The following is a 24,769-nucleotide window of genomic DNA, read 5'->3' as shown; positions in this document are numbered from 1 at the left end:
TAAGAGACAGTGTTCATCATCATTGTTGTCTTCATATTTTCACACAGAAATTTTTACTTCTTCCATAAAGATTGTTCTCTTTTTGCCCAGACTTGGATAAATGATGCTGGGTCTCTAGGCCAAAATCATTCATTCATCTCCCTATATATTTGTGAAGGGCTGAATATTTTTTAAAAACAGTATTTCTGGTTTTTAAAAAATGCTTCCTAGTGACTGTAAGCCAAGTTTTGTTTTTCAAAGATATCTAAGGTGGTACCAGGAATAAAAATGCTGTTAAAATTCTACCTCAAAGAGTCAGAACCATCCTAATTCATTTCTCTTTGTCCGTAATCTGTTCAGAGCCAGTTTCTGTTGCTTCACACAAAAACAACTAGCTAATATTCTTTTCAGCCTTACAGAATGTGATACTCTAGTGGAGAATATGGTAATGAAACAAATACAGTAAGGTGTTAGTTTAGCTAGCAAGAGGAGTTGTGAAGAAACTAACCCAGGGTAATGGAAAAAAGTGAGACTGGGGTGAAGGTGAGTAAAGTGGGTGCTTTTGGGGCTTGCATAGGAGCTGAAACCTCCACGAGAAGCATCAGAATTGTGGTGATGGAGATGAGAACTACCCCAGGCTGGTGGCCATCAGGTGTCAAGGTAGGAAGCAGCTTGGTCAGTTGGAGGAAGAGTCAGATTCCCGGGTGGTGAGCGAGTGAGGGGAAGAGTAGAAAAAATGCAGCTGTAAAGCTTGGCAGGGTCCAGCCCTTGTGGGTCTTGAGAACTACGGTAAGGCATTTGAATTCTACTTTAATAGTCAGAAGAGACTGGAGGGTTTTATGCAGCGGAATGACAGGGTGTTATTTACATTTTTAGAAAGCTCTCTCTGTGTAGAATATGGGTTGTAGGGAGGTAGAAATGAGAGAATTCTTTGGTGGCAGTTTCTATAGTTCGGAGAGAGAGCTGGGGGCTGGCGTGGCAGAAGCAGCTGTAGTAAACAGTCAGATTTAGGATACAAGCCATAGGGTGAAAAGACTTGCTGGTGGGTTGGATGCAGATGCTGGTCGGAAGAAAACAAAATCGAGAATTGAATCTGGGGTGTTTGGCTCAAGGAACCAGCTAGGTGATGGTGCTATTAAGTGAGATGGGGAGGACTGGAGGAGAAACAGATATGGGGGGAATCACGAGCTCTGCTTTGGACACGTTAGATGTGAGAGGCCTAGTGGATGTCCAAGTGGAGATGTAGAGCAGCAGTGAGAAGTTTGGGCTGCGGATACAAGAGTGAGTCGTCCGCAATGAAGCTGGTGCTTAAAGCAGCGAGAGTGATTGTAGACAAAAGAAGAAGCAACCGAAGGGCAGAGCCTTGGGGTTCCAACACTTAGAGCTGTGCAAGAGAAGGAGGACCCAGTAAATGACACCACGAAGGAGTGGCCTGAGAGGTTAGGGACACCAGATGAATGTGGTTCCACAAACTTCAGAAGAAAAAGCGTTTTAAGAAAGAGGGAGTGGTAGGCTCTGTGAAATGCTGCTTCGAAGTGAAACAGAATGCAGATAAAGAATATTCTAGATCTGTGCCACAGAACGTGGCACAGAACGTGGCACAGATAAGATGTGTATGCAGGAGAGGGCCTCAGCAGGTGTGAATGGAGCCTGTTAAAGAAGTCTGGGGCACTGGCCTGGCCACCTCTGTCTACCGCCAGAGCAAGTTACTATTTCTCCTGGTGGCTGAGGATTTTTTTTTTTTGTTGTTGTTGTTAAAATGATCTGTTGCTGTTGGTACTGCACAAAGAGGAGTCTGCCTATCACCCATTTCCCCCAGCAAATGTGAGCCATGAGTGTGTTTGGCGTTGGTTTCTTACATTAGTTGATTGAATCATTGCAATATAACCGATTCTCTACTTGAATACAGAGTCCCTTCATGCCTTTCTCACGTACTTCTTATTATGGATTCTTGTGGATAGCTCCCCAAAGGTTTCAGTGACTTGAACCCTTTCCTGAGATACTGTGGGGACAGAGTCCCAGAGAGCAGTTTCTAGGCTCTCGGCCTGACGTGGAAAGGTGCTGGCTCGGGTAGTAGATTTCCATCAGCTGTGACTAGTTGGCCATCAGCTGTTACCAGTCAGCCGTTAGCCACTGATATAACTGCCGTGGCTAAACTAGCAAGCGTGATTGCAGTTAGCAAGTGGGGTCAGTTGGCAGAGAAGTGGACAGTAGATTGCGGATAGTGTGGCTCCTACTTCCTGTGTCTCTAACCCAGCCGCCAGCGAGAATATAATGGTATGTATGACTCGCCTATCTATGGATCTGTGGGTGTTCCTTTTTGGCCTCACTATATCCTGCATTCTTATTGGGGGAGCGGGACCAGAGACCCCCGCATGACACTCTGCATGACAGATACTATGACACATTGTGTACAACAATAGTGTATTCTGATGTCTTTGGAGTCAGGCACACCTGGGCTTGAATCCTAGTCTCATCACTTGCTAGTTACATAAACTTGGCCATTTTATAGAACCCATCTCTGCCTCCATTAACCCATCAAAAAAACTGAGGTACCCTTTACAAGCCACTCCAAGGGTAGTTTCGAGGATTAAATGAGACAACTTCTGCAATGTCATTGCCTAGCACACAGAATGATAGTGGTTATAGCTGCAGCTACGCAGAAATTTATAATAGAGTCAAAGAAAACACATTGGCTCCCCTAAAAATTTGAACTAGTGTGCTCCACGATTGGCAGTGATCACAGAGTATCTAAAGGAAGAGACCTTGAGGTCTGACACTTACTCCTGAGCTAGATCTTGCTTGCACCAGATACCGCTGCTTCACATTACACCCCAGAGATGGGAAAGTCTCCATTTATTGTTGATTGTCAATGTCAGAGGACCAGGGCTTCATTTAATAAAGGGAGTAATGGCGGTTCCCGTAGAGATGCGCATGGAAAAGTTAGGTGTAGCATGTTCCTGGGTTTTCACGTGTCCGGCTAAAACGGCCATTAAATCTTAAGCACAGTTTTAGTTGCATTCAGGAAGGAGGGATGTAGCCCAACTGTTTTGTTCTCGGGCGTTCAGCTCACTTGGAACCACATGTGCCATGGATGCTCGGCAAAATCAAAGTCTTTGGTCTTGTAATTAGTTGACCTTGGGCTTCCCAGAGGAATCTTGAGTTTACAGCTTTGCTGGAGATTGACAGCTATAATAAGATGCTCCAATGATGAACATGGAGAGGAGCACATCTCCTAAGTAAAAATAGACATAGCTACTAGATAAGGTTGCAAAGGAAAAGAGGTGGAAGGATTTTCAAATTTCCTTCTCTGGAGACAATCATCATGTAGCCTACATAACTCAAATAGGACTTAATCTGTGAGCAAGTGGCTGAAAGGTAGTCTCAAATTCCCATGTAGAAGTAGGTTTGGAATCCCCTGTGGTAAATCCCAACAGAGGAATTATCAGGAGTAACTGTGAGCTAAGAAGGTGCCCTGGATTATTGCAGCTAAGTAGGATTCTCTTCCCACATCTTGACTTTGCCTCTGTGTGGGCAGATAGCTTTGCCGGCACCTGTTTTATCACATTGGCTGAACATGTGAGCTGAATGGAGTCTGTCAGGAGTCCTTCCTACACCTGTCCATTTGCTGCAAGTGGGCCAGTCCAGGGCCAAGCCTGCATTGGTGCAAAACATCTGACTTTAACCAAAACTTCCATTTAATTGGATTTGGGGGAGCCTAACTTTATGGCCTTATTTTTCAGATTTCATCTCTAAAATTAATGCTTATTATTCTGTTCTTCTAAGGATAAATTGCATAAGGAAAAAGAAAGCTTTCAGTTCATTGTAACCAGGGTAGCCATGAATTATTTTCTATATGTCATTATCTCTACATTATTTTATCTGATCATAGCTTCCTCTCAAGAATGTTTCCTTGGATGAATGAAAGAATAGTATAAAATGTTTTTCCTGAAACTTAGGAAGTAAAAATGCAAGAGAAAGAGAAGTTAAAGTAGCTAATAATCACATTGAAGAAAACAGGTTCATGCTACCCGATGGAGAGCGTGAACAAACTCCACCGCAGTAAAACATTTCACAGTGTTTCGCTAATGTGGGAACCTTGCATATAGCGTTGACAGGTAAGGACATTGGGAAAAACAATAATTTTTAATTTTTTTAAACCATGGTTTGATTTTGAAGTCATTGTTATTTAGAACCCAGAGTGTTTTCATTTAATGAGTATGCAGTGTAATATTAAAAAATCTAATTCTATTTTTTAAAACAAACGTGCATACAGCCTAGACACAGTATCTGATATGATCTTTCATGCTCAGTGGAGTTTTCTCCTTTTGTTAAATGGCTTTAAAGATACAAGATCAAGTATAGTTAAATTCTAAAGTAAAGAAAATCCTTTTCCTGAAATGCTCGAAGAAGCAGTCATCAAAAATGAACTAGTGAAGTAGAAAGACCAAGCTGAGAAGATGGCAGTGAATGCTGAGTCAATCATTTCAGGAGGAATAGACAGAAATAATATAATGCCAAAAAGCAGATGCTAGTACATTCACATCAGAAACAGATGGGAGGTATGCCGTACCTTGAAGAAGATTTCTATATTATCATTATAATATAAATATGAAAATTGTATGAGTACATCAAAATCTGTTTATTTATAATGTCAAGAATCAAAAAAGATTACATTACAAACACACAATGCATTCAGTCAACCATGAGAGAAATAGTACAAGGGAGCTTTCATCAAAAATTACCCCAGGAACCCAGGAATTAGGTGGTGGTGGCCCCATGGAACCCCAAGAGACTCTGATGCCAGGATGAACAGCAGCATGTACCTCTTAGGAAAAGCAGGGGCAAATTTTGCCATCAAAATTTCAGAGCTGAAATATCATGATTTTGTGTTCGGTGACTTTTATTCCCCTTTCATCACAAGGGGCACTGGTTTGAGTGTTTTATGTTGCTCCAATAGTCAGGAGGAACATACAAGCGCCTTCACCTCAGAGTCAAGTCTTGCCTTCATCCTATGGCAGGTGACTTGTGTTTCCCAGCAGCCTTATTTGTGACGCTGACCTGCCATAGGCCTTGAATAATATAGGAGTGAGAACTAGTGGATGTCTGGAGAACTAATGGATATCGCCCCATGGAAGCAGTGAGTTCCCAACCCTGGGACAGCAGTTACAGATGGACCATTGCAACTTTTAATAGGTAGTCTGGTTTTGCGAGTCTCGTGGGGAAGGCCAGTCCCAAAGACCCCACTTACACTGGTGTGTTGATAGGGGTAGTAGAGAGACAGCTTTCTGTCTGCACATCTGCCTGGATGGATTCAATCCAGAAGGGCAAAGACAGTGTGCCTTGGACACACCAGGTGGTTTTCCTTTCTTTTCTCTTTGGGATTCTATTTGCAGAGTTGTTTGGAAATTGGGATCCTCCTAAAAACCTCTTAGCCTAGCTGCCTAACAAGCTGCCTGGCCAAGTACATGGGAAGGATCTATTAGCTCTGACTCTGGTTTCTAGTGATCACAGAACAGCCTCTCTAAGTGGGGACTCACACACCACGGTGTTAGCCACAGGATTTTGCCAGTGGTAAACAAGGCTGTAGTTTCCCCAGGCTAAACATCTTTCCTTCAACTAAACCATCTCCACCCTTACACGTCCTAAAACGACTTGAAATTTTGAATGAAGTGATTTCCAGTGTTCCCTGCAGCTCTCAAGTTCTGTGTCTAAGCTTGTGACTAAAGTGAAAATGAACTTCATTGTTGTTTGGAAGTCATGATTATGAATTGGAAACTGAATGCCAAGTGAAGCTTTAGTTTTCAACCATGACACCAAACTCCCCACATTACGTTTTCCTCTCTCCCTGACAATTTTCCTTTTAATTAAAATGCAGCCTGATAAGCAGAGTCTTGAGACACATAAAGCAGTTATGTGATTCACTCAACCATTTGTATGCATGTGTGACCTATTTAGCTTTTAAAATCCTATTTAATGCCAAAAACTACATTAGAGAATTCAAACAAAAGCTCACAGGGAGTCCCATAATGAAACTGTTTTGATTATTCCAGTGATTAGCCAAGTTCCTCTCTCTTTAGTAATTTCATTTAGAAAAGTAGTCATTTTAAGAACAAGTAGATTTTCTTTATTGCTTTTCTAGTTTGCTGGGAAATTGGCAGGTGGCCAACCATCTGTGAAATGGCAATTATTACTATTACTTAAAATTTATCAAACCTCTTTGGGTACCATGGAAATATTTCTTACCTACAAAGACAAGGTCAAGAAAGGCATGAGCAAGACCCAACTTTACACAAAAATGTGCATCACCCCATGTTTCAACCCTTTAGCCCCAAATCCCAGAAATGGTGTTTGTGGACACTGTTGGGAAAAACGTTGTTGCAGAATTGCAGAATGGTTTTGATTCCCCTGCTACAAGGCATCTGCTCTTCAGCACTTAGGAGTCTACTTCCTTCCATGAGGAATATGCATTCATTCATGTATGCATTTATTTGTCATTCAGCATTTCTTGAAATGTGTGGTTGCGTTGGCTTCTAATGTAATTTAATTACCATGTTTCCCTGTAAATCAGACCTACCCTGAAAATAAGCCCCAGTTAAGATCGTCAGCCAGACGGACGCATTTAGTACATTATGACAATGTTCCAGAAGAAGATGACTTGACTGTATTTGAATAAATGTAGATTGTTGCACATGAAAAAATAAGATATCTCCTCAGAATGTGCCCTAATGCATCTTTTGGAGAAAAAATTCATGTAAGACCTGGTCTTATTTTCGGGGAAATATGGTATGAACGATTTCAGCAGTACTGGCTCTTTTAGCCTCCCATGTTTCTCTCTTGTTCTTTTACTTTTTTACACACTTAGCAATGAAACAGTGGCAAGATGATTGAGATATTACCACTGGGACTCCTCTCACTTCTCCACCACCCCTGGCCATAATGTTTGCAAGGTCTGAATAGTAAGATGGGAACTCTGGCAGGAGCTGCCCTCCAAGAATGAGTCCAGTAACAAACAGCCTCACTCACTGTGGGCAGGTGGTGGGCTTCCACCTGATGTTTCACCTTCGACAGTGACATCTAGTGGCAGGACGACGTGGCTATCCACTGTACTGCCAACTTCCCACGGTGAGGGATGTACCGAAGTATCTCTTAAAGCCAGGGTGACCACACATCCAGGTTTGCCTGTGACAGACGCTTATTGTCCAGACACACTTATTAATAGTGCCTGATTTCACTCTTTAAAGTGTTAACGGGTTGGATAATGAATTACACAGCCTACTTAATGCCCCATTGTAGCTCTCCCATCTATTAGGTGACCTACCACATTTTCAGCCAGTGCCATCACTTTGGGATAATAGTCCAAGAAGATTACTCCCCATTATGTAAAGTAATATTTAGCTATCCTGAAATTATCCTCCAAACATTATGGGATCATTCCCAGCTCTAATGATGAGGCTTGGTGAACAAGCTCATTTTTACGCTTTTATAGATTTAGTCTTAACCACACCAAGTCTTTGTCTATCTAGATGAAAGCCCCTAATTTTAGTCTATTCCCAGAGACCTTCTCCCTCTCTGATCATTAGTTTTCCTTGTTAATAAGGCTTCAGCAATGTTTGGAGGCAACTTGTCTGATCGTCTGAAAAGTGGCACACAATGGCTTGTCCTCTCAGGCACTAATGAAAGGCCATCTGGTAGGTGTGGGGCTTTTCAGCTGTATTATAATTTTCCTGAATTAAACATTTTTGACCACATAGAGAATAAAGGGCAGAGACACTGCCTAGGTGGCCCATAGAGAGCACTCTGTTTGTGCTTGCAGAAAGAAAAAAGACAGAAGAACAGAAAAAGAAACCAAAGAAAAAAGGAAGAACAGTGTACATTACATAAAGATGCAGTGTTATAAAATAAAAGACGCAATATACAAGTAAAAAAAAAAAAAAAGAACTTCAATCTGATTTATATCCAAAGGCCAACCTGAACGGACAAACATTTTAAGAGTTTGCAAAAAATTCAAGTGTGCATTTAAGTGGACTAGATGATTGCTTGCTTTCCAAGAACAGGGATTTTACAGGAAAAGTACTTCAGAGTAGTAGAAGGGAAAAAGGAAACATTTTGTAATAGAATGCCCTTGTACTTTGCATTTCTGATTTAGAAGTTAGATTACATAAAAAAAGGGGGATGCATGAGTGCCTTCCGTGTACAAGGTGTTTTTTCTAGGCACTGAAGATAAATTGGATCTGATGCCAGTTCCTGTTATTTCAGACGTTACAATTTGCTTTCCTTTGGAGCATCAAGACAATGTAATAAATTATAGCTCTCCTGCTGAATTTTGCTTATTTCTCTTTTTCTTTCACGCTAACAGTTACACAAATCATTCAAGTGCTGCTTTGTCTTGCCTTTGCAAGAACTTCCAAGCATTTAGGAAACTCAGTTCTTTTCCTTAAGAAAATTATAATTCATTGGGAAGACAGAATAAACATGACGTATACATTTATCATATATACTACTTTGACCCCAATAATTTAGAATGGTTGGACATTTGGACATAGGCTGGGTTGACATTCAATGGTATTTCATCTATGATCTAAGAGTTTACTACATAAAAACAAACAGTGCCTTAGAGGAAGATTTACAGTTTTCAAGAAAAAAATTCTTTTTTAAACTGTGCGTCACATTTTTTTCAAGCAAATTATTTATATTAAGTACGTTCTGTTCTAACTATTTATAAAAGCAAATCATGATGGATGTCAACCTAAGAATACTTTATAAAAGATCAGTGTTCCTTTTTTTCCTGAAAAATGAATGTTTTTCTTTTAAAAATATTTTAAATACACAACTTGGACACACAGTCTTTTCGACTCACTTAATTTCTGAGGTCTGATTGTGAATACGAATGACAAGAACATGTAAATTTATATACAATCATCTCTAAGTACTTAAGGGTTTGCTAGGTGGCTGCGGTTAGTGGAGGGGGACGATGACAAGACACAGTGTCATCATGACACCTCTGAGTGTCATCACACCTCTAAGCAAAAGCGTGAACGGCTCTGCTTTATAAATGTGCTCGGGAAGAATGCTCACCCTTTAAGCCTGGCATTGTGCCACGGGCAGCCTACACAGAACTTTGCTTCTTTATGAGAAACTGTTTCTTGGGGGTCAGTTTATATTGTCGTACATGTGTTTTAAATGTGGGTCTGGAAGTTGTAGGCCCAGAGTCTTCTTAAGCATCCAAATAATTAATTTTGCAAACGACAAACATGTTCAATTTGGCTTTTCGAAGCTACAGCTCTGAGACCAACTGTGCCTTTCCTAATTTGGAAATATTTTCTTGCTGGTTTTTATTTTGACATGTACCCTGCTATCTACTTTCGTTGCTATTTCTAGCATCCCCCAGGAACTACTTCCATGGTTGTCATAGTGCAGACAAACACTCAAGAAAACCAAGAACTCGGTGCTTTCATAAAGCATTTATTTTTATTTGAAAACATTATACAGGCATTACATTGCCACAGCCAGTCCATAGGGGAGCATGCAAATATCAAAAATGGAGAGTTTGTTCAACTTATCAGTGTAAATTTCTTTTTTGGTTCATATTTTCCATTTGCAGTGTCTGGATTAATGTGCTTTGTTATGTGGCCTGACAATAGAATCCTACCCATGGGGTAAAGTCTGTACTGGTAGCTAGCTGGGGACTACTAAATGGTTATAAATCAAAAACAAACCCAAAACAAATAATACTACACGCTTGTCAAAAGGTTAATAGCACGAGTTAGCAATACCTAAACTAAACATTGAAACATTTTCATGGGACACAGTGGTGCAAATTTTTCTATTGCTTGGTCTACCTGGTTGTGTATGTCAGAGTTTGGAGCTGAGGGAAAACGTGACCAAGGCAAGCTATGTCCCCAGTGCAGGTTTTCAGAGAGAAAGTCAGAACCACCACTTATCTGGGTTTAAGAAAACTGTGGTTCACTTATCCAATCAAATTCTGTACAATCTGCTAGTCTCATTCATGGAAGAGGGAGTGGTGGTGGACTGAAAAGCTCAAATTTTTGCTGGTGTCCACTGAGGTTATGAGATTCCAGAAACAAAAATAGCTAGAGTTAATGTCCCATGTCCCTCCCTACTCCCAAAGGATCAATGTTTTTACACAGAAAAAGAGTGTGTTTGCTGCTATTTTCTTTTTTTCCAAAGGGCTAATCTGGAACTCCTGATCTCGGATAATTCAGTGTGGTCAGCCTTTCTGAATGGAGACAAGCCGACAGAGTGAGGTACCCCAGTGAAAGTCTTGTGCTCAAGGACGCGGGATGATAAAGGGTATACAGTGAATTCTCCTCAACATTTACACTTCGTTTCCATACAATGGAGTCAATTAAAATAGCCTAGAAAATAATTCAGATGGCAGCTTTTAGCCATCCTAAACTAAATTGATTGCAAACCTTTTTGAAATTTAAAAAAAAAGAAAAATTCCCAGTCCACTGAGTCTACTGGGAAAATTTTCATCCACTTATTTCTCATAAGATTTTACTAAACATCTACAAATTAGTGTCATAAAAATGAATAAAAAAGACTAAAACATTTGGCTTAAAATAAATACTAAAAATGCAATAAATCAAGCAAATTATGCAAACCAAACGAATGTAAACACAAAAATAAAACCACAGTCTTTAAAGGTCTTCAGATAGGAATGGACAAAATATTCAGAGAAAGGTATTTAATTAGGTTAAAAGGTAGCAGAGAGCAGGCATTGGCAAAGTTGTTTTGACTTGATATAGCTTTAACGTTGATTGTTTTTCCAGAGGGAAGAAAAAAAACATGTTTTTAAGGGGACTGAACACAGATGACCGTAAGATCTGCATACCAGAGAAGATACTTTTCTTTCCCATCTCCGAGGGCAGACTACCTGCCCTGGGTAGAATGCAGGCAGTAGGACCACATGGGTGCTGGCTGACAGCCTGGGATGCTATGGCCTCCGTATTTAGGCCTTGTTCAGGCTCTCTGGGAATCCTGACTAAGCTGTAATTGGTCCTCCTACTGTACAGAGACCCCTCTGGTGTTTGCTTTGCTTGCTTAAGATGTATTGGTTTGAATTGCCCAAAGTTTCATAAGCATTTATTTTTCCTTTACAAACCCTGTAACCTCATCGAGGATCTTTTTGAATGTTACTGAAGCCAGCCAAACTTAAAGACCAGTTCACATACTGACACGTAGAACCTATTTCTAATTCATAGAGGTCTGCGGTGTTTTTTGATTTCTTGTGTTTGAAAAGGGGGTTATTTTAAGCCAACAAAACTAGACTAGTGACATATCATTCAAAGCCTTATCAGGACCCTGTAATAATTCTCTGTATGCGTAAGGATGTTGTGTTGATATAGTCTGTTATTGAATGGATGCCCGATAACACCCAAATGCCAGACTTTCTCATTGGCGACGTTTTTACCACTGTAAAGTGGTCAAACAAATCAATCGAGCTGTTGTCAGGGACTTCACTTTGCTGGGAGGCCACCAATGACACTCTACAAGAAAGGTAATTTCCATGCTGGTGTATTTCAAAAAGGGTGTCCCACAATTAAGAGGGCAGAGGACCATGGCTTTTTCCAATGCCTTAATTTCCATATCATCACTAAAGAAATCTAGGGAAAAAAGAAAAGCAAATCTACTTTTTTGAAGAGGGGATATAAGGAGGGACAGAAAGATTTAAATATATATATATTATCCTAAACACAAATCATATTATTTCTGGGGTTCCCCATAAGCCACAGAAATGGAACATTCCTTATTCTGTTATTACAGGGACTCGATTAGCAGAACCATGTGGCACAACAGAAACGCAATGGTCTGGAGTCATCCGAGATTAAAATATAAAAAAGCTAACACGTTTGTTTTATATCTATTCCTAGAATAGAGAAGTATATGGTCAGTTGCCCCTCCCCACAAGGGTCACAGCACAAAATACTTATTGAGCAGGCAATCCAACAGGTAACAGAGGAAACCATTAGCCACCAGGTCCCTCAGATAAGGGAACCTCTCAGGGTGGAGCTCCTGTGGCCTGCAGCACTCATATAGACTGTGCCAAACATAAAATAACATAAAAGTATGATTCTTACAAAGTGACTTGCCATAGAAAAGTGGGATTTATGTTAACTACATGTGGGTCTGGCAATAGTTCCCATCAGGAGTACAAAACATCCTCCTGAAACTCAGTGTAATAAGAATATCAATAATAATACAAATAATAATAATACTTGCTTTTGTTTGAAAATGTTCTCAGTAATTAATGTGGGGTGGGGGTGGGGGTGGGAGTGTGTGATCAGGATACACACAAGCGAGGCATCTCTCCATCAGGTGGATCGGAACCTGTGTCTCCAGTGATGTTTAGCTTGTGCCTTTTACAGGCTTTTGGATTTGCAGCCCACCTGTCTAAACCACACCTAATAAATACCTTTCTCTATGTACAATACAGAGATGATGGACGAACACGTGGCCACTGCACTGTCCTCAGTGGGCAGGCAGGGCGTCCTCTTAGGCCACGCGGACGTGGGGCTCCTCTTCGGTCTCCTGGCCCAGACTGGTGTAGGTGACCGAAGGCTCCAGCTGAGCTGTGGCCGGTAGGTCCACAACCGGTCCGGAAGGATTACGGAACTGCTTGTACACCCGGGGGTCCTGGGCTATGTATGTGGAGGTGGAGGAATAGAGCACCAGCCCGATGAGGATGGTGAAGAAAGACAGGAGATACAGTCCTGAAAACTAAAAACACAACAGTAAAGTCAATTAGCTCTCGGAGCAGAACTACTTATATGTAATGAGGCCCAGAGAGACCAGTGGACCCGCTCCCTCTGAGAATAGGCAGCTTGATGAACTGGTCAATGTTCGTGATGGAAAGTGAATTTTCTCTTCCTAAACTGGCTTGGCCTTATTGATTTTCCTTATCTTTTTTCTTGACTCTGTTGCTAACACAGAGGAACACTTAGCTAATTGTTCTTAAAATGCCAGTGAGTACCTGATGTGCGAGAGCTAGTTAAGTACAAATTAAAATACATCAAGTTAAAAGCAAAAAATCTCCAATCACTCAACAAACAGTTGGCTGTTTTTGGCTTTATTAAACCCAGGAGAAATATAGATATTCCATTTAAGGTAATGAAGCCATAAACACCAAATCCCTCCCTGACACAGCTGAATTCAGAGACTCTTATTTCACTTTAATCCAATTCAGGCACTATTTGTCTTCCTAGTAGGAACTGTTATTGACTATCTTTGCAAGGTTAGATTATCCTTGCATGGAAAGAAACAGTATAATGTTCCATTCTTGCCCTACTACTCTGAAAACAAAATCAAACAGGTCTATACCATGGGTGCCAAAAAATGTATACAAGTGGACACTTTGGTCAACGTTGCTCAAGCAGTAGTTCGCCGTCATCAGAAGTGTCTGGATGCTGATGGTAACCACGTTGAGCACCTCTTGTAATTGCAGAAGTCAAACGTGGCTTGTATTCATCTTTTGTTATCAGTATATATTGAATATTACAATTTTAATACAGTTTTTCTTTCTTAAAATGTGTATACATTTTTTGGCAGCCTCTGTATATATAGCATACTTCTTTCTAAACTACTTGCTTAACAATTCGTAGAGTTTTATAAGAAAAAAAGAAAATATTGGTTTATACAAATGCCCAAGAATTTACAAATATTTTTGAAAAATTACAAATTCTGTATCTTGAGTAGTTATACTGGAACTTCATAGTTACTTGAGTAGTTACTGGGGGAAAGTTGGAGACACAGGTAACCCACTGTATTGCCTTTTCTGTTATTTCATTCATTCTTTCATTCATTCATTCAATTCATTCATTCATTCATTCCATTCAACAAATAGTTTCTTCTATGACTTCTCTATATCAAACATTGAACTTTGTACTGGGAAAAAGAAATGAAAACATTACCATCAAGAACTTAATAGTCTCAGTAAAGAAGCAGGGGACAAACAAATACAAAGCACTATGGCATGTTAAACCTCATTTTAGTAAATTGCTATTGTTCCTGTCTTGACCACATCCTGTATCGTGAGAAAAAAAGGATCAATTTGATTTTCCTATTTTATTTTTATGCTCATAAAAAGAACTAAAACCTGGTAAAAAGACAAAAGTTAATTGGAAGCTGGAAGAAAGGAGAACAGGAAAAGTATCCAGAAAATCTATAAAGTAAGAAGCAAAGCTATAATGAAGAGTAAAAAGATGGTTATAATAGGAAAGACAGTCTTGAAAATGGCACATAGAAAAGATAGTTGTCATGCAGAGTGTCATGTGGGGTCTCTGGTTCCGCTCTCCATATAAGAATGCAGGACGTGGTGAGGCCAAAAAGGAACACCCACGGAGCCATAGCTAGGGGAGTCATACCACTATATTCTCACTGGAGGCTGGGTTAGAGACACAGGCAGCAGGAGCCACAGGATCTGAAACCGCCTTCCACTTCTCTGCCAACCAACCTCACTTGCTTACTGCTTACTGCTTACTGCTTACTGCAATCCCCAATCCCCAATCCGCGCCACGGCAGTTATATCAGTAGCTAATGGCTAACTGGTTACATCTGATGGCCAATTAGTCACAGCTGATAACCATCTACTACCTGAACCAGCACCTTTCCACGTGAGGCTGCAAGCCTGGAAACTGCTCTCTGGGACTCTGTCCCTACAATAGTCCTTTGGCGTAAGTTCCTGCCATGGTGGTGGGTGTTTTCCTTCCTTCCTTGCTCCCTTCCTTCCTATTTTCTTTCCTACCTTCCCCCCTCCTTTTTATTTTATTTTATGTATCTATTAGCAGCAACAAGGTAGCTAAGACAAAAGATCATTTTCTGATTTTCTTTCTAGAAAGAAAACCATATGATAATACTTCCTCAGATGGATTTATACCTTAGACTCAGCTTGTAACAGCTTTACTTAATTAATTTGAAATAATTAATTCAGCTTTTCCCAATGAACTTAAATGTGCTTTACTTTTTGTAAAATAAAATGATAGGAAAAGAAGACCACTAACTCAGTACTGTTGTATATGATCTCAGAAAACCTATTTACCCCCAAACTTGCTTCCTGAAATTCTACATTCAAGAGTTTTATCCTTTATCTGAAACTTTGGTGAATGAAATGGGTTTGTTCCTAATTTTACCATCATTTCAAATATTTTGTCAATAACTTTCATTTTCAAAACTCCACTCATGCCTCTTTAGAGCCTTGCAGGTCTAGATGTGAGTCTGCCTCTATTGCAGCAGATGGAGGCAGAGATTAAGAACGGGGGCTTCGAGCTTAGAACTGCATTCTACTATAAACTGGATTCAAATCCCAGCTCTACTACTTTCTAGTTGTCATTATGCACAAGTTTCTTAACCTTTCCAGGCCCAAGTTTCCTTATCAGTAAAGTGGGGATAATAAGTGTGCCTACTATATAGAGTGGCTATAAAGATTAAATTAAATAAAGCATGTAAAGCAGTCAATTCCTACTGGCTTCATTGTTGTTATTATTATCGGTATTGCTTTGTTGTTATTTTTTATAGCATGCTCTTATAACCCTTATATAATCATGGATTAAATTGCCTTTTTCTCTTAGTCCCTTAACTTGGGACTGTGTCTTTCTTGACCAAGGCCAAGCACAGAGCCTGGCATAGTGTAGGCATCTACTATAGGTTACTTGCTATTGGTTATTTTGAATGGATGAATGAATTTAATTATGGAGACGTTTCAGACTAAAGAAAGAAAAAAGTAAAAATCGGCCTGTACCAAAAAATCGGCCTGTATTGCAATTTTTGAAACTTTAAACTTAATAATCCAATGTCATTTCTCATACGTAAAATATGAAACAAAAACTCGTTGATAGGGAAGTCATAGTGCTGATTCTTAATCACTGACTCCAAAAGGCATCTTCCAACCTGGAGTCAGTCAAAGGAGAGTGATAAGGATGATGAATTGGGAGGGACACTACAAAAGGCAAGAATCTGAGTAGAAGACTGAGAGCTGTTGATCAGTGGATTGGAACAGGAGGTTCCCTAAACTTGGATTTGGTGTTTGAAATAATGTAGCAGTAGGAACAGGAAAAATGTTGATACAAGGTATTCAGTGAAAAGGATTTGAATTCCTCTCAATTTCTGATTTTGGCTCCCATATTCTGACTTGATCAGTATGACATATATTTTAATATTCATTTTTCTAAAGCTAATGCCTTTGCCATTGTAAGAAACAATACCTGAATTATCCCTTTTTTGGACATGGGCCCACCATATTGAATGATAAATGCAATACAAAGCATTTTCCAGGAACATAACTGTAGGATGATAACACATTCAGCAGTACTCTATTTCCATTTAATTCATACAAAATTCATTCTAAAATTGTTCAAAATATAGATAGCATGGAATTTTATATGGCAGAGACAGCTTGGAAGTCACCCAAGAGATTGTATTAATAGACAATAGAGAAAGTTTTTATTTAACAAATAAGTCCAAAAAGGGAGAAGTAAGGCAAGCTTTATGATTAATCTGTATAAATACTGAGTGTTAGAAATAATGACAGGAAGATTTGATTTTTTTTTTTTAAAAGTGTGAGAAAAAGTTTATTTTTACTCTTTAGAGATTTATAGAAAAAATAATGAGGGTCATAGGATGACCCTCAGGTCTGGATTCTGCACTTATCCCAATGGAGCATTCATTTAAAGAACCAATCAATTCAACAAAAATTCTATATATTTCCAGCTGCTTCGCTTGTGATCTGCAAAGAAATACTCATGTGTAGTTCCCTAAGCAAAGAGAACAGAACTACTCTGGTGCACTGAAGGGGACAGAAAGCCATCTCCGAGTTATGGATGAGGCAAGTTTCAGGTAGAGGCTTCCTATTTCCATTTACGAACATGGGCTGTTGTCTAAATGTACTTTGTGGTCCTCTCCCAGCCAAATGGAGCCCGTCAGGAGATGCTGTCGGTTCTGTGCTGCACGCACACTTCTGCCTGCATTTACCCGACTTGTAGCTTTGAGAAGCTGAGAAGGGATGCACTTTGAATTAACACTACCACACTGCACACGCTGTTTACTTTGCTACTGCCTTTTGCCACCTTGACAGGTCTCTTAGCTAACAAGGATCGGGAAGCACTCGTGACACAGAAGGAGAATAGTTGTGTGTTACTTGGAGCAATCTATCTGGGACACAAGCCATTATCCAGAGGCGTGGCTTGGAAGACTGATGATAAGGCTGCCCAGAGCTCTTTAACCTCCAGCTCGGGATTAAACCTAGCTCTTAGCCAGCTGGCATTTCAATATGATTACTAGTTAGCTAATGGGACATTCAGTACATCAATTAAGGACAGACCAAATTTTCATTTTAGCTTTGATATTAAACATCCCAGTTGAGTTTTAATAAACTAATGACTTTAATGAGCCTAAGTTTATACAAATAGAAAGCTGCATGGTTTGAAAGCCATTTCAAAGTACATTTGTATCAACTAGAATATGTGAGGAAGAGAACAATTTTCAAGGGCAGCTTTCTTTTTCTACCTTGACGAAGAAGTCAGCAGGGGAGAGCAGAGGTGAACATGGCGGACGCTCAAGAGGTGTAAGGTGAAGGATGAAGTGACTGAGTTTAAGCTCTACTTCGAGTATATGTACCAACCACTTCGAGACCGTAAGCCTGGTTTGTCCTTCTTTCCTGGAGAGTGCACTTTAAAAGGGTCCCTTTATGGTGGATGTCTCTGCGTAACACAGCTTTTATAATGTGCCTGATGTTGGACTCTGCTTATTTTTGCTCAGTGATTTCACGGGTTTATTAGAGATCAGAACTAATTTTGATTTAATAGATAATGAAAAGTTAAAAGATTCTTTTAGCTCTTAAGGAGAGATATACCACAGTTCTATCTCAAAAGAAAACGAAAAGCAACCCCAAAACACCCTACAATGATTCAATGGAAAAAAGAAACTGTCACTTGTGAAGTAGAGGAAAGACCTGAAAAGGGTAGTTGGTAGGGTTTCTTAGGAAAGTTAGGTACAGGGCAATGAGACTTGGTGCTATCTGAGAAAAAAGGAGAGAGATTTACATTTAGATTTAGATCTAATTTAGATCCAACTTGGAGAGCCAAGGAAGCTCAGAGAAAATGCAGTTGGGAGGAGGAAGAAAATAAGCTCAAATTAGAAAGAAAAAAGAGGTAAAGAAAATTTCTCAATAGCTAGGAGGAAAGGGGATTACAGAACTGGATAAACAAAAAATGATTCTATCTAAATTAAACAAGCATATATTCTGTTTCTTTTTTGTGTACACACACACATACACAGCTGTGGGCTGCTCTTGCTGATCTGATAGGATCTGCCTTCTGAATTTTTTTTTGGAGAAGCTGAGGAACCTGAGAGAAACGTTACCCTAAAGACTCCTCACGTATGACATATAAGTAAGGGACAACACTTTCAAGCACTCAAGCGTTCCTAAGCTCTATGATGAGGGGGGGGAAGACATACCAGATATCTCAGACCATAGCTCAAGGATGACATTACTGCGAAAACTCCAAAAGACGTGCTGTCTTGCCCAAACAAGAGGCGTCTATTGGATGTGAGCCTGCTACTGAGAGAGGCATGCCATTTGGAAACAGGATAATGGTAAGAGTTGAAACTTGGTTCTGAACTGTATAAGGAAGTTACACAGAAATGAATTTGAGGATATTTCTAAGTGTCCTTGGACATTGCTTGAATGTGGAAGTCATTCCCAGGGTTATGTGGCACAGGCTGGTAAATATGAGGGTTCAAGAGCTTCTAGGAAGAATTTCCATGTAGAGAGATGGGCCTGGCAATTTCAGCAGGCAAGTTATATCTGGGAAAAATTAGGAAAAATTAGACTTTTAATTAAGTTTGTGAAAAGTGTCCTGGATACTCTGCAATGTAAAAAAAAAAAAAAAAAAAAAAGAATCCTTTTGTCTGTACTTCCATGCTCTGTAATATAAAATGCACATATAAAGATAAATCAACTGGCACATCTAACCATGATTTCTAGAACAAGCAGGAATAAATAAACCCAATCCTGTTTCTAAAAGAACCAGATTACACAATTTGGAGATTCTAGGTACTAGGGTACTTTAAAGACCTATCAGTGATGAAGTAAAATGACTCTTAAAAGAGAGAATCATAATTCAATGTAATGTTGCCGTGTTTTTAAGTCCAAATTCGATGGGCTGATATAAGTGGATTTGGGGGAGCCCAAGTTCTCTTGAGTCCCTACTTTATTTGTGGATTGAAGGGTCGACCCTTGGGGCAACAATCTCAGAAGGGAAAGAGCCACTCTACTGAATATCCTGGGGTGTGAAGGAGAGGACCGCTCAGCAGTGACAACACATCGCTGGGCAGCCAAGTGTGTCTCAAAGGGTGAGGACCACATCTTGAACCGGGGAGTGGAATGGTGGGAGCAGAACCAGAGGAAGCTGTTCCTTGCTGGGCAGGCTGTAAGCTGGGGCCTGGCTGGGATCTTGTGACGAAAGGCTCTGCCTGGTCCTGATCTATGGCCGCTGCGTCTGAGCCAGTTGCTATTCAGGGCAGGGAGACTAGACAGACCTGGCTCCGCAGAGATGCCAACATAAACGAGTTGATGCTTGACCTCTGAATTTTGGCTCTGCACTAAACTAACAAAATCATTTTTATTATTAAAAATGGCAAAAGTTCTGCTTCTGAGTTTACTGAACTGGAAATAAATTGCCTGGAGAAACCAGAGCTTTTTCAAATTCTCTGGAATTGCCTTATTATTGCTCTTTAGCCTACTCTTACCTTCTCTTATTTCTCCTCTTCCCTCTCTTCTCCTTTTTTTTTTTTTAAGGAAAAAAAAAGGGCTAAATCCCTATGGTTAAATAAATATTGCAATATTTCTTTCTTCTAGGCCACAGCATAGAAAATACCAAATGTGGGCATGGGATATACTCTACTGACAAACAGCAAAATTGGTTGTGTTTAGAGACCAAGAATACTTAAACTCACCCCTCACCTCCCATTCTTTCTCCAACTGGGAGAAAGGAAATAACCACAAATTCATCTAATCAACACAGAAAATAAATCAATGAGTGCCCCAGTCAAAACGCCAATTGTCTGTCCATGTCAGAAAACCAAGACATGGCTAAGATTTAAATACCTGGGAAACAGTTTATCCTCTAAACATCACGTTGTTAAGGAGACAAGCAGAAACCAGGGCCCCTGCCTCTCTATGTTGTGACACTGTCACCCAGGAACAGGCCGTGCTTGCCCACTGCAATCCCAGTTTAGTTTCCGCGGCCCCGTGCTTGGTTTGCAAAATCAGTTCATCTGGCAGTAAAATTTATGCGGTCAATCACATCTAAGGCCAGTAAGGGTTCTTGTACAGACAAATATCTTCCCCTGTGGGTGATTTCACACAGGAGTACAGCAAAAGAGGAACCTAAAAATGGATTTCTGCCATTACCTTTGATATGGCAAATAGACATTTTTTCACTTGGTTTGATGAATTGATAGAAATCTTGTTCACGCAGATTTTTTTCTCTGCAGTCCAGCAAAAGAAGATCATAATAGCCAAACCAGAAGTGGAATAAAAGGGGACTACTCTGTGGGAGTGTTTAATTATAGGCCCAGTTACAACAAAGGCTGTTTGATGGCTCATTTATGTCACCTTCCCATGTATCATTCTTATCAGTAGTCACATTTATGGGCAAGGTACACTGAGCAGTGGCCTTCACTCCCACATTTGGACTCTTGCAACACAAAGACATCTGTGTTCTCTATGAGAGACAACACAGAGGTGCACGCTGGGCTGCAGTGATTTTGCAGGAGACTGAATTTTAAGCTAGTGAAAGACAATTTATAGAAGTAGTAGTGATGCTGCTCCATACATCTCAAAGAACCCCTGTTCCATTACGATGGAAGCAAGAGGTGGAAATGGAAGTGGCCCTGCTCACCATTGCCCCCAGTGATCCACTAGCAACATTTTGCTTGCTGTCACTGCAACCTTATGCTCTGCTGACCTAAATGTCTGAGTCCCAAAGGGAGGCATGTTCCCACCAAGAGACACAATGACTCCATGGGACTGAAAGTTAAGACTCTGCCACCCAGCCACTTTGGGCTCCTCATGCTTCTCAATCAACCGGGAAAAATGGGCGTTCTTGTTACTGTGCTGGCTGGGGTGGCTGATCTTGGCTACCGAGGGGAAGTTGGGCTGCTGTATCACAATGGAGCTAGAGGTGTGTGTCTGGAATACAGGAGACCCGTTAGGTATCTCTTAGTATCACCATGCCCTGTGAGCAAGTCAATGGAAAACTTCACCACCACAATTCAGGCAGGATGAATAATGGCCCAGACCCTTCAGGAATGAAGGTTAGATCACCCCACCAGGTACAGAACCATGACCCACTGAGGTACTTTCTGAGGACAAATGGAATACAGAAGGGGGAGTGGAAGAAGGTAGTTATAAATACCAGCTAAATCACATGACCAGTTATAGAAAGGAGGACTGTAATTATCATGAGTATTTACTCCTTATTTTGGTATGAATATGTTTGTGTGTATATGAAATATCTTTGTTTTCTCTCTTCTCTTATTCGCTTATCATGTAAGATGTATTGATTTTACATTATAGTATTTAAGTATTGCTGACTTTACATCATAGTATTTAAGTAATAGGATATCAAGGAGAAGAGTGAACATCTCCCAAGGTGTTTGCATCCTCTTTTGGGGCAAATGTGTGTTTTCAGTTGTGTGCAGGACAGCTGTATCATGTCAGGCAAAAGTATGACCTTGTTACTGTTATTTTGAGATTATGTATGATGTAGGGAGATATGTACATGGGTGCCAAGCTGACAGGACATAGACTTGTGATAGTTAATTTTATTCGTCAACTTGGTTAGGCCATAGTACCTAGATATTTGGTCAAACACCAGTCTAGATGTTGCTGTGAAGGTATTTTTCAGATGAGATTAACTTTAAATCAGTAGACCTTGATTAAGGCAGGTTACTCCCCATAAAGTAGATGAACTTCATCCAATACATTGAAGGCCTTAAGAGAAAAAGACTGAGGTCCCTGAGCAAGAAAGAATTCTGCCTTTGGACTTAGCTACCACACCAACGCTCTCCCCTGGGTCTCCAGCCTGCCAGCCTGCCAGACTGCCGTGCAGATTTAGAACTTGCCAGCCTCTACAGTACTGTGAGCCAATTCCTCAAAGTAAATCTATATGCTTTCTCTCTCTATAGATATACAGGAACACACACACACACACACACACACACACACACACACGCAAGTTCACACAGCCTATTGGCTATGTTTCTCTGGAGAACCCTAATAGAATTGATAACACTAAAATCTGTTATACTAAAGGTCTTGATGCTAATGTAAACTTTCTTAGCTATTTCTCTCTGCGGTGAGTTTTAGAAACGCTTAATAATTTAGAAATGCTTAATAATAAATTTAGAAATGCTTAATAATATTTTCCAGGGAATATCAAGTGGTGGTTCACAGTATGAGCTCTAGGGTCAGAATTGTGGGGTTTGCTTCTGTTTGCCACTTCCTTGCTCTGTGATCTGGCACAACATCCTCACCACTCCATGCTTCTAGTGACTCATGAGGTAACTAAGAAGAAGAATAGCGCTTGGCACATAGCAAATGTTCAGTAAATATTAGCTATTGTTATCTTTATATTACAAAGAGTAAATGCTAAAGCAAAGATATAAAAACTTTCCTCAATAGCCCTTTCTGAATCATTCCTGAATCAAGTTGAACTGCAAATGCATTTATAAAATTGGCTGTTAAAAAGAAGAGCACACCAATTAATCCATCTATAACAACAGTTTTTTTGTTTGTTTGTTTGTTTTTTTTGTCAGTGCAAATAATAAACCCCTGGTTTATAGGCTCAGCATTTGGACTTATTTATGCTGCATTTTCTTACAATGATGCATAATTATAGAAGTCACAGGAATACTCATAAATTCCTATTCTGCTTTACCTTGTTTATTAATTTTGAGCAACTACTCTCTATTGGCACACATCATATTGGAACATCCCTGAGTATATGTAAGTTTGACAAATCATTTTGCTTCCTTGATGTAGTTGGCTGAAAACTGCCCTCCTCCCCCACCACCCTTACATCCAGAACCTAAAACCTGGAACCTTTGCATATTAGTTACCCTATTTGGAAAAAGGGTCTTTGCAGATGTTAATAAGTAAAGGATCGTAAGATAATAGATTTTCCTGGGTGCTACGGACTGATTTGTGCTCCTCCTCCCCTGCAAATTTGTATGTTGAAGTCATGACCCCCAATGTAGCTATATTTAGAGATGGGGCTGATATGGAAGAAACCTAAATTAAGGTTAAATGAGGTCATAAAGGTGGATTCATGTTCTTATAAGGAGAGACACTAGAGTGCACTCTCTCCCATCTCCCCTCCCTACCCACACTTACGCACGGAAAAAAGGCCATGTGAGGACATGGTGAGAAGGCAGCTGTGTGCAGGCCAGGAGGAGAAGCCTCACCAGAAACTGAACCCTGCTGGACCTTGACCTGGGACTCCAGCCTCCAGATGCACAAGACATACATTTCTGTTGTTTAAGCCACCCACCCAACCAGCAGTATTTTGTTACGGTAGCTTGAGCAGACTAATATACCTGGGTCATTTAGGCGAATATGCAATCATATGTATCTTACAAGATGGAGGCAGAGGGAAATTTTGGACACAAAGAAGCAGGGGATGTGAAGATGGAGCAGAGAGAGATTTGAAGATGCTGGCTTCAAAGACTGAAGGGACATAGGCACAAGCCAAGGAATGCTGGCCGCCACAGAAGCTGGAAGAGGAAAGGAACAGATTCTCCCCTAGGGTCTCTGGACGGGTCACAGCTTGGCTGAACCTTAATTTCAGCCTGGTGAAACAGAGTTCAGAGTTCTGCTCTCCAGAACTGTGAAAGAATACATTCCTCTTGTTTTAAGCTACCAATTTTATGGGAATTTGTTATAGCAGCCATATGACATTAATAAAATAAGTAATTAATTATTCATTCAATAACTGAGCTAAGGGCTTAATTATCACCTCACCATCCATACATTCAAGAAATATTTGTTGAGTTTCTACTATGTGTCACATGCTGGGAAGACGGTGATAAGTATAAAAGATACAACTCCATTCCTTGTTTCCAGTCTGTTGTGGGAGACAAACTAAAAACAAGTTGAAGGAATGAATCTGTAATATGATTTTGGGAAATATATGAAGGAAACAGATAGGTGACAGGATAATGTGAGAGTTAGGTAAGAAGTACTTAAATAGTCAGGGAAGTCTTCTCTGAAGATGAGGCATCGAAGTTGAGACCTGAAAAATCTGAAGCAGCAGCTGTGGGAGAAGCAGGGGAAAGAGCAGTCCAGGCAGAGCCCATCAGGAACAAGGATCCCAAGAAGGAAAGGACACAGCTAAGTTCTAGGACTGGAAGGACAGCCAATGTCCCCAATGCCTAATACTTAATAGTAATTCACAGCTGAGTGTTTACTCTGTACCAGACACTATTTGATAGGATTTACTTTATTCACCTTCTTAATAACTCATGAGTAGGCTATAATTATTGCTCTCCCTACACACACACACGCCTTCTAAGAGGAAGACACTGAAGCAGTGTGGTGGGTAAGAGTCGGAGGTTGGAGCCGTAGGAGCATAGACACTCAGGAATAGTGGTTAGGCCCTTAGAGGTCATCAGGGCATTTAAATTCTGCTCAAAATGCAATGAAAAAGAAGTATTAAAGGCTGTTCAGCAGAAAAGAGTATAATCTGATTTGTGTTTTAAAAGGATCATT

At 40.2% G+C, this 24,769-nt stretch overlaps 1 protein-coding gene across 2 annotated transcripts in view; it reads right to left on the bottom strand.

Moving 5' to 3' along the window:
* Window positions 1-9,431: 9,431 nt before the first annotated feature.
* Window positions 9,432-24,769, bottom strand: part of SLC35F1 (solute carrier family 35 member F1) — a 370,737-nt gene continuing 355,399 nt past the window's right edge. For both annotated transcript variants that reach the window (XM_074333488.1, XM_019740997.2), the window contains exon 8: window positions 9,432-12,723. In XM_074333488.1, coding sequence (XP_074189589.1) covers window positions 12,499-12,723 — 225 coding nt within the window. In that variant the 3' untranslated portion in view covers window positions 9,432-12,498. The remainder of the gene's footprint in view (window positions 12,724-24,769) is intronic.

The sequence above is a fragment of the Rhinolophus sinicus genome, linkage group LG05 (genome assembly GCF_036562045.2).
Source record: "Rhinolophus sinicus isolate RSC01 linkage group LG05, ASM3656204v1, whole genome shotgun sequence".
NCBI lineage: Eukaryota > Metazoa > Chordata > Mammalia > Chiroptera > Rhinolophidae > Rhinolophus > Rhinolophus sinicus.
Note: the sequence above shows the minus strand (reverse complement) of the source record. Positions and strands in the feature narration are given on the sequence as shown.